This window comes from Myotis nattereri, assembly GCF_964212035.1.
Source record: "Myotis nattereri genome assembly, chromosome: 9".
NCBI classification, from domain to species: domain Eukaryota; kingdom Metazoa; phylum Chordata; class Mammalia; order Chiroptera; family Vespertilionidae; genus Myotis; species Myotis nattereri.
In genome coordinates this window covers 41,431,642-41,441,994 of record NC_138084.1, presented here as the reverse complement: position 1 = coordinate 41,441,994, position 10,353 = coordinate 41,431,642, and the positions used below count along the sequence as shown (strand labels likewise).

At 36.6% G+C, this 10,353-nt stretch overlaps 2 protein-coding genes across 2 annotated transcripts; both read right to left on the bottom strand.

Annotated features, from left to right (window-relative positions):
• Positions 1–814: 814 nt before the first annotated feature.
• LOC308525483 (olfactory receptor 52B4-like) lies at positions 815–1,774 on the bottom strand (the record flags this gene model as incomplete). The annotated part of the gene is made up of 1 exon (XM_081100297.1): positions 815–1,774. One exon carries the CDS (start codon positions 1,772–1,774, stop codon positions 815–817), a length of 960 nt encoding a protein of 319 aa, XP_080956423.1.
• Positions 1,775–8,996: 7,222 nt separating this feature from the next.
• On the bottom strand, positions 8,997–9,941 carry LOC308524102 (olfactory receptor 52B4-like; the record flags this gene model as incomplete). Its single annotated transcript, XM_081098253.1, has 1 exon — positions 8,997–9,941. One exon carries the CDS (start codon positions 9,939–9,941, stop codon positions 8,997–8,999), a length of 945 nt encoding a protein of 314 aa, XP_080954379.1.
• Positions 9,942–10,353: the final 412 nt, after the last annotated feature.

Here is a 10,353-nt window from a genome sequence, read left to right as displayed (position 1 = left end):
AATATAATGTGAATATATTTCCATCAGCAAACATATAAACCCATATTATTACCTCTTACTACTCTTTTATATTGTAAATTATAGATGTGCCATGGTTGATTTAATCTAGTACGCACTTTTGTTAACCTAGATAACATTTGTTACATAGTAGTGTATTTTCTGTTTAATACTTGATTAGTATACTTTTTTTATGTGTACTTTATTTGGTCTCATGTTGAATATTTTCTTCTAAATAATTAACAACATAAATAAAAATTTTACAAACATAAGCATTAATGAACTGCTTTGTATTTTAAAAGAGAGAAGAAAAATATATTTACATGAATACTCATTTATGCTAAAAGTATAATGGTAAATTGAATATATATGACATATGTAATATATACATTTCATAATAATCTGTCTAAAAGAAAAAAATATGAGGATCTGATATAGGGATGAATGGCTGGGAAAATGTCCTAATGAGAGGAATAAAACAAGTGCTGACATTCAAAGCATAGAATACCCCAGTATAGTTTAACAATTTTCCAGGGAAGGCCAGTCTCCACTTCATTGTATTCTAACCTCTCGTCTAGGAGTAGAGAGGTGAACTGATCTGAATTCTATGAGAACGCTAAGTAAGACCCCAAAGAAACTGATATCTAATGACCTATTCAAGGCTTTGCAAGAAACATCCACCAACATATCACTCATACAATTGCTCTAAGACAACTTGACACAGAGACGTTTGACTAGTATCTCTACTGGACCTCTCCATATCCTGATAAATAATGTCACCTCAAGCCTGGTGGGAATTACTGAGAAAAGGACGAGGTTAGTTTCTATTATTAAAGTCATTTCTGCTTTGGAAGCAACAAACCACCAGGTCCCGAATCTGCTTGGTCTTAATGCCATAAATGATGGGATTTAACATAGGTGGGATGAGAGTATAGACATTGGCCAGCAGAACGTGAACGTGGAGTGCAATGTGGCGCCCAAAGCGCTGCGTGAGAACCGAGAAGATCCCAGGCCCATAGAAGAGGATGATGACACAGACGTGGGAGCCACACGTGTTGAGAGCTTTGTGTCGAGCATCTCGCGATGGGATGTGGAAGACAGCACGGAGAATAAGCATATATGAAACAAAAATTAGCACAACATCTAAGACTAAGGTTGACATTAGGACAAAAAAACCATACCAGATGTTTACTCGTATGTCATTACAGGAAATTTTGGCCAAGACAATGTGCTTACAAGTGGTGTTTGGGATGGTGTTGCTTTTGCAGAAAGTCAGTCTTTTTAGAAGAAATATAACAGGGAAAACTGTACCATAACTTCTCAGAAAGATTGTCGCACCGATTTTTCCAATCAGCGCATGTGTAAGGATAGCTGTGTATCTCAGCGGGTAGCATATGGCAATGTAGCGGTCAAATGCCATCACCAGCAGGATCCCTGACTCAGACATGAAAGTGGAAGTGAGGAAGAATACCTGAGCGATGCAGCGATTCAGGGAGATCTCCTCAGCATGGAACCAGAAGATGGCCAAGGCCTGAGGGACTGTGCACATGGAGAGAACAACATCTGCTCCGGCCAGCATGCAGAGGAAGAGGTACATGGGTTCATGGAGACTGCGTTTTGTGAGGATAATGAAGATGAGCAGACTGTTCCCAAGGAGGGCGATGAGGTAGGAAATGAAGAAGGGGATGGAAATCCACATGTGCTGGTCCTCAAGGCCAGGGATGCCCAGCAAGCGGAAGACTGTGTGGCTAACACCAGTGTGGTTTAAGGCAGTCATGCTCGTGGAAATCTTTTAAGACCTTGTCACCTATTTACAGAGACAGAGGAAAATTCGATTATCTGTATATTTTTCTGTTTTCTGTACTTACAATCCTGTCTTTGCCAAAATGTCTTACAAATGGAGTCATGCTGTATGTATCCTTTGCAGTCTGGGTTGCTTCACTTAGCCTAATGCATTTGAGATTTTTCTATGTTATATTTGTATTAGTAGTTCATTCCTTTTCATTGCTGGCAGTATTCCATTATATGTACCAGATTAAGTCATCCATTTTCTAGTTGCACTACATACATTTGGACTGCTTTCAGGTTCTGATGATTACAAATAAAGATGTTAAAGTTCATATATTTGATATGAAGAGAAAACTAAATTACACTTCATTTGGCTAAAAATCTAAGTCTAGCCCTGGTCTGTGTTTCTCATTGGTTAGAGTGTAGGCACACAGACGGAAGGGTCTCAGGTTTGATTCCCAACCAAGGTCAGGTACCTGGGGTTATAGGTTCAATCCCTATCCTGGTCTGGGCATGTGTGGGAGGCAAGCAATCAATTTCTATCTCATGTCAATGTTTATCTCTCTCTCTCCTTCTCCCTTCCTTCCACTTTCTCTGAAATCAATGGAAAAATATCCTTGGGTGAGTATTTAAAACAATTCTGTCTAAGATCACCAGGTCATAGAGTAAGCATATGTTTAACTTTATTTAAAAATTGCCCAATTTCTTCAAAGTGCCAATTTTGTGAATTTCCAACAGCAATGTATGAGCTGCCATTACTTCACATCCTCATCAGGACCTGGTACTTTATTTTTTATTTTTATTTTTTTTTCTGGGTTCTGTGTGGGTTCTGTGTCTAGGTTCTGTGTCTAGGTTCTGTCCCTAGGTTCTGTCAAGGACCTGGTACTTTAAAAAAACACCCACACATATATTTTATTTTATTGATTTCAGAGAGGAAGGGAGAGGGGGAGAGAGATATGAAAACATCAATGAAGAGGAGGAATCACTGATAGGTTGCCTCTGGCATGCCCCCCACTGAGGATCGAGCCTGCAACCCGGGCCTGTGCCTCTGACCAGAATCAAACTCGGGACCTTCAGTCAGCAGGCTGATGTTCTGTCCATTGAGCCAAACTGGCTAAGTCCTGGTACTACCTTTTTAAAAAGCTAAGCATTCTAATAGGCTGTTAAAGATACATCATTGTGGTTTATTCTACATTTCCATACTTTAAATACATATGCAAATACAAAATCCTGATCGGTAGTATTTGCCAATTTCTGCATTGTACATTCTCCTACCATGGTCTTGTTCCAGCTGCCCACATGATGTCAGTGAATGTGGAGTCTGCAAGCAATGGGCACAAATGAGTAAGTACAAGTGGCTCTAGCACACAGCTGATTTTGTCTCTTCCATCCTATTTATTTCTAGTTCATGGTCCTAATATTTTCCACCACCTACCGTATGTCCTGTAGCATCGAGTGTGGAGAGGGCATTCTTGCTTGAAATTTCATCCCACAGGAAAAAAAAATATCACTCACCTGCTTTAAATGAAGTTCTCATGGGCTAGATGAAGTGAGTCACAAGAGGTCTCCGAGTGACTGGCGCCAAGGAACTGAGATTTTATGTATTTGCCTGAGAGCCTCAGGGGCAGCTCTTATTCCAGGGAGTCCAGATTTAGAGCTGTCCTTTCAACAACATCTCCTTTCTCCCATACATGGGATCAAGTCATTATGGCTCTTCAAGTCTGACTATCCCACTGTTTACTCTGCATATGCCTTTGTTATTTGTGCTCATGTACTTATTTCTAATAAATTGGTAGCATTATCACAATTTATTCCTGTTTCTATTTTAATGGCAATTAGTAAATATTAATCCTGTTTTCAGTCAGCACAATTATGAAAATCAACATAATTAAAAAACACTTAGCAAAAGTGTTCCTTGGTAACGTAGAGAAATGAATTAAATTTATACCACATTTGTTAAGTCAATACAACTTTGAGGTTTGTAATAATAATGTTTTAAGTATTTATATGAAAATACTTGAATATCTTTTGCAAAGGGTACTTGTACTACTTAATGTGAATCAAGGTCAACTATGACGGCCTCTCTGTATCCTCTTTTCCTTTGGCTACCAAATGATCTACATTTAATTTTCAGTTATCTTATTCAGCTCTGCTTCTGGTAAATGTATCTCCACCTTTTCGTATCTTTTTATTTTTATTTAATTAAGCCAAGTAACTGTACATATAAATATTTGTATATGCCTAAGAAATATATTTTTATCTGTGCATTATATTTAGTGTATGGGACAATGCTCCAACCAACCGAGCCACGAGGCCAGGGCTAAACCCCTGTGTGCACTGTATTTAAACCATAGCATTCTAGTCAAAATGATATAAGAAGGTGATCCAGAATTCTACTTCCACTTAATTTATAGAGAAGCTCAATAAAAAATTTTCACTTATATTAATTTTAAGAAAATTAAAATGTACCAGAATGTTGGAAGAATATTACAATGAAAACCCATTTAGCCTCCATCTGCAGTTACCCATTATTATACTTTTGCCACATTTTCTTTTTGCTTTCTCTCTTTCATATCCTTGGTATGTATATATACATATGTTTACATTTTTCTTTCTTCCTTTTATATATAGAGAGAAAGGAAGAGAGAGAAATTTTGATTTATTATTCCACTTATTTATGCATTCATTGGTTGATTCTTATACATGCTCTGTCCGAGTTTCAAACCCACAATCTTGGCATATTGCAAGTACAGTAACCAAGTGAGCTATCTGGCCAAGGCTTTACACTTTTCTCTTGGTAAACCATTTGAAATAATTTGCAGATATCATGACCTTTCACTTTAAATATTCAGCATGTATTTATTAAGAACAAAACCTCTTCTATGACCATAGTCCAGTACACAATTCAGGATATTTAACATTGATACAATGTCATTATCTAATATTCAGTCCATATTCATAATTACTATGTTAGCTAGGATTCAATCATTTATAGCAATACTTTTTTTTCAATCCTTAAATACAATGGCATTTATTGGTTGTCTATCTTTTGCCATGTATCTTTATTCTCCTTTTCTTTTCCTTCTTTCCAACTTTTTTGATATATAATTGACATATAACGTTGTGTAATTTAAAAAAATCTTTATTGTTGAAAGTATTACATAGGTCCTCCTCCCCACCCCCACCATTGACCTCTTCCAGCCCGCTCCTGTCAACATTGTGTAATTTTAAGGTACATTTACGTACTGCAAAATGATGAACACCACAGCTTTAGCTAACACCTCCATCCTGTCACATAATTACCATTTTTAAGTGATCTACTCTTTTAACAACATCCAAATATATAATACAGTAGTATTAGCTATAATCACTATGCTGTACATTAGTTCTCCAGAACTTGTTAATCTCATAACTGGAAATTTGTACCCTTTTACCAGTATCTCCTCATTTCCTCCAGCCCTTAGCCCCAGGATACCACCATGTTAATCTGTTTCTCTGAGTTTGGCTATTTTATTTTCTACATAAATTGATACCATAGAGTTTTTATCTTTTCCTATTTGACTTATTTCTCTTAGCATAATGCCCCCTTGGTTTCATCCATATTATTACAAACAGCAGGATCTTCTTCATTATCATAACTGAATTGTCTATCTATCTATCTATCTATCTATCTATCTATCTATCTATCTATCTACCTACCTACCTACCTATCTGTCTATCTATATATACCTGTTCCCATATCTTCTTTATCCATTCATAGGTTGATGGACAATTAGGCTATTTCCATATATTGTAACCGTAAATAATGCTGCAGCATTATGGGAATACAAATATCTTTACAAGTTTCTGATTTTAATTTCTTTGGATGTACACTCAGAAATGGGATTGCTGAATCATATGGTAGTTTTATTTTTAATGTTTTGAAGAACGTCCACACTGTTTTCCATAGTGATTGTGCCATTTAGCATTCCACCAATAGTGCGCAAGGATTCCCTTTTTCCACTTGTTCTCATGGCTGCTGGTGGGGCTCCGCCAGAGCCTAGGCTAGTGTCTTCCATCTGTGAAGCTGCTTAACAAACCTAATCATTATGGGAATGTAACATTAACTACAATGATGTACCTTTGACAACCTATTAGAATGCTTAAATTGAAAAAAAGATAGTACCAGGTTCTGATGAGGATGTGGAGTAATGGCAGCTCACACATTGCTGGTGGAAATTCACAAAAGTATTGGCACTTTGGAGAAATTGGGTAATTTTTAGCTAAAGTTAAATATGAGCTTAGATTAAGATCTGGCAATCTTAGACTGAGATTTTTTCTTTTAAGTCCTCACCCAGCGATATTTTTCACCCATTGATTTTAGAGAAAGTGGAAGGAAGGGAGAGGTAGAGAGAGAAACATAGATGTAAGAAAGACACACATTGATTGGTTGCCTCCCACACCTGCCCCAACCAGGGCAGGGTTCAAATCTGCAACCCAGGTACCTGCCCTTGACCGGGAATCAAACTCGAGAACCTCTCTCTGTGTGCCCACACTCTAACCAATGAGAAACACAGAGTTAGATTTTTAGCCAATTACTTGGGTGTAAATATTCAACAACAATGCACTAGTTTACTAAAATAGAGTGTACTACATAATAGTATGTTATACATGTATTCCTCTTAATTTTTGTGTAATGTTCTTAATGCCAAAGGAAAATACTTGTTATATAGCATTACATAAAAAAGTAAGGCATAGCCAAAACCGGTTTGGCTCAGTGGATAGAGCGTCGGCCTGCGGACTGAGGGGTCCTGGGTTCGATTCCGGTCAGGGGCGTGTGCCTGGGTTGCGGGTACATCCCCAGTAGGAGATGTGCAGGAGGCGGCTGATCGATGTTTCTCTCTCATCGATGTTTCTAACTCTCTATCTCTCTCCCTTCCTCTCTGTAAAAAATCAATAAAATATATTTAAAAAAAAAAGTAAGGCATAAAGTAATATTTAAAAATCTGCTTAAATGACAAAACATTTTGTAATTATGACCTATTTAACTTAAAAGGTATAATTAGTGGTTAGTTAAAATGCCTCTTTGTTATTTCTTATTTTTATATCAACAGACATTTTTAAATTATTCAATTGCTAAATTAAATATAAATATTTTAAAATAATGTAATTCATGTTTGATTTTGAAGCACTTGTGAAGAACACAAAGGAAACAAAAACGTTCATGATTTGACTATATAATATTTAAGGACTCCTGTATAACTAAGATTAATAAACAGGCAAAATAAGAAATGTTTTAGTAAGCATTATGTTCTTGAACAATGGAAAGTTTTGAAATAGACTGCATGTTAATAATAATGAAATGGCTAGGTAAATTATAGTTCTTCCATAAACTTGTATATTTTACAGCCAATTCATTTATATTAAAAAGTACGTTAAAATACTTATAAGGGTATGTGAAAATGTAGTTTTATATCTGTAAAACTGTAAATAGATTTTACATAGAATATGTATGTAATCTACGTGAAAAATAGTATCAGATATGTAAAAATTTAATTAAAAACAAAAAAGGTACATCACATGAAGAGAAGTAATAAATGTAACTTCTCTATGTATTTTATTATCTTCAATTTATTTAAAGTGACAAATTCATAGTTTTACAGATTACAAAGAAATGTATTTTAAACATCTTACCTTAGTGTCTACTCTTTCAGATGACATAATGGACAGTAGGGGAGCAATGTATACAGAATGCTGAGCCTGCTCTCAACTGGAAAATGAACAATTATAATTTATTATCACAAATAAATAATTACAATTTATACAGAAAAAAATGCTTTTAATTTTTTTAAATTTTGCTTTATTGCTTAAAGTATTACAAAGAGTGAAAAAAATGCTTTTTTTAAAGAATATGCTTGTCTAAATTATATATGGCACATAGTTGCATGATTGCAGTGGAGAGATAATAAAAATGCCTGTAGAGGTATACAGTTTTAGCATGAGATTGTATATGCATTAATTTGCTAAGTGATAAAGGTGCATTTGAGAAGAGTAGGTGGAATGTAATTCAATTTAAAATTTTTACTTACCTGCATACACATACACAGTAGAAAATAAATAGCAATCTGTTGTAAAATGTTAGCAGTAAATACCTCGAATTTGAAAAAAAACAGGTTTTTGTACATATTTTATTTCTGATATACTGTCTAAGGTGAGATGAGTGAGGAGTTTCTCGAATGAGAGAATGTTTCACTGTGTCAGATGGTGCTGATATGTAGACTGAGTACTGACCATTGGATTCGACAATGTGGAGGCTACTGTGACAGGCCGTGCCATGGCATAGGGAAACTGACTAGGATGAGATTAAGAAAAACAGAGAAAACTATTGACTCTTGAATGTAGAGCCAACTCATTCAAAGTCTTTTACTGTGATGGGGAGAGAGAAAGAAGATCAGGAAGAGGAAGAGTAGAAGAAGGGGAAGGAGCAAGAGGGGCGGGGAAGAGGATGAGGGCAGCAGAAAAGCTGTAGGGGAACAGGATGCCAGATGTTTTTGCCTGATCTCTCCCTCCTTCCTCTCTCCTAACCTCATCAGTGCATCAAGACATGAAACAAACCAGAAAAGAATAATCTAACATTACCCATAATTTATCTCTTTTCAAATACCTCTCTAGAGTTATAGACTACGAATGAATTAAAAAGGTGAATTGGTTTATTTTTTAGACTCTGATAAAGCTCACCAAGGCACAAAGAAATTGATTTATTATTATTATTATTATTATTATTGTTATTATTATTATTTTAATCCTCACTTGAGGATATGTTTATTGATTTTAGAGTATGAGAGAGAGACAGAGACAGAGAGAGAGGAAGAGAGAGGAGAGAGGAAACATTGATATGAGAAAGAAACATCAATTTGTTTGCCTCCCTGACCCTGATCAGGGATTGAACCACCACCTAGGCATGTGCCTCCACCAGGAATTCGACCTCCAACCTTTTAGTGTATGGGATGACACTCCAACCAACCAAGTCACCCAGGCCAAGACCAATATATTATTATTTATCAGAGATGTGAAAATGTATGTCCCCAAGCTCACCTGTGGACTTACTTCAGAAACTTAAACTCAGTGAGACATTTATCTAGTCTCAACTGTTCCTCAACCTAGTAGGGGTTCTAAAGTTCACCTCATGTATGACTGTTGGGAAAATAGTAGCTTGGTTCCCATTCCCAAAATCATATTTCTTTTGGGAAGAAGACAAGAGTCATCTGGTCCCTGATTTGTTTGGTCTTGATTCCATAAATGATGGGATTCAGCATAGGAGGTATCAGAATGCAGACATTGGCCAGCAGTACATGGATATGGGGTGAAATGTGCCGTCCAAACCGATAAGTGAGGGCTGAGAAGATCCCAGGACCATAAAAGAGGATAATGACACAGACATGGGAACCACATGTGTTGAGAGCTTTATGACGAGCATCTTGGGAAGGAATGAGAAAGACAGCATGGAGAATAAACATATATGAAACACAAATTAGTATAACATCTAAAACCACTGTTGACATTAGGACAAAAAGTCCATACCAGATATTTATTCGTATGTCATCACAGGAAAATTTGGCCAACCCAATGTGCTCACAAGCAGTGTGTGGAAGAATGTTACTTTTGCAAAAAGTCAGCCTTTTCAGAAGAAATATTATGGGGAACATTGTACAGTAACTTCTCAGAAAGACAGTTAGACCAATTCTCCCAATCAATGTATGTGTAAGAATGGTGGTGTATCTCAGTGGGTAGCATATGGCAATGTGGCGGTCAAACGCCATCGCCAGCAAGATCCCTGACTCAAAGACAAAGGTGGAATCGATGAAGAATATCTGAGCAATGCAGCGATCCAGGGAGATCTCCTGAGAATGGAACCAGAAGATGGCCAAGGCCTGAGGCACTGTACATGTGGAGAGAACAATGTCTGCTCCGGCCAGCATGCAGAGGAAGAGGTACATGGGTTCATGAAGACTACGCTTGGTGAGGATAATGAAGATGAGCAAGCTGTTCCCAAGCAAGGCGATGGCATAGGAAATGAAGAAGGGGATGGAAATCCACATGTGCTTGTTCTCAATGCCAGGGATGCCCAGCAAGTGGAAGACTGTGTGGCTAACACCAGTGTGGTTTAATGTAGTCATACCTGGGGCATATGACCTGGGACTTCACCTTCTATTTACAGACAGAGTCAACATTTCCAATTGTATTCAAATCTTATGACACCTGATTCTTTTCCGTAAGCAGTGTGCCAGGAAAACTAGGATGAAAAAAGAAATAGGATATTGTCTGTTTTTTTTATAGTGAAGTAACAATTTTACAGAAAAGATAGATATTTATTTAGCCAATAAAATAATATGCTAGGTGAACATGTTAGTTATAATAAAAGCTACTATGGGAACCCAATTGATTGGGTAATTCAGTCTATTTAGCTGTAGGATGTCAAGTGAATTAAGTGGAGAATAAAATGAAGTCATCTTGGAGTTTAAGGATTGACTATTGTCATATAAATATTTAATGCATTTAAAACATATCACAATCCTGTGTGATTGATTG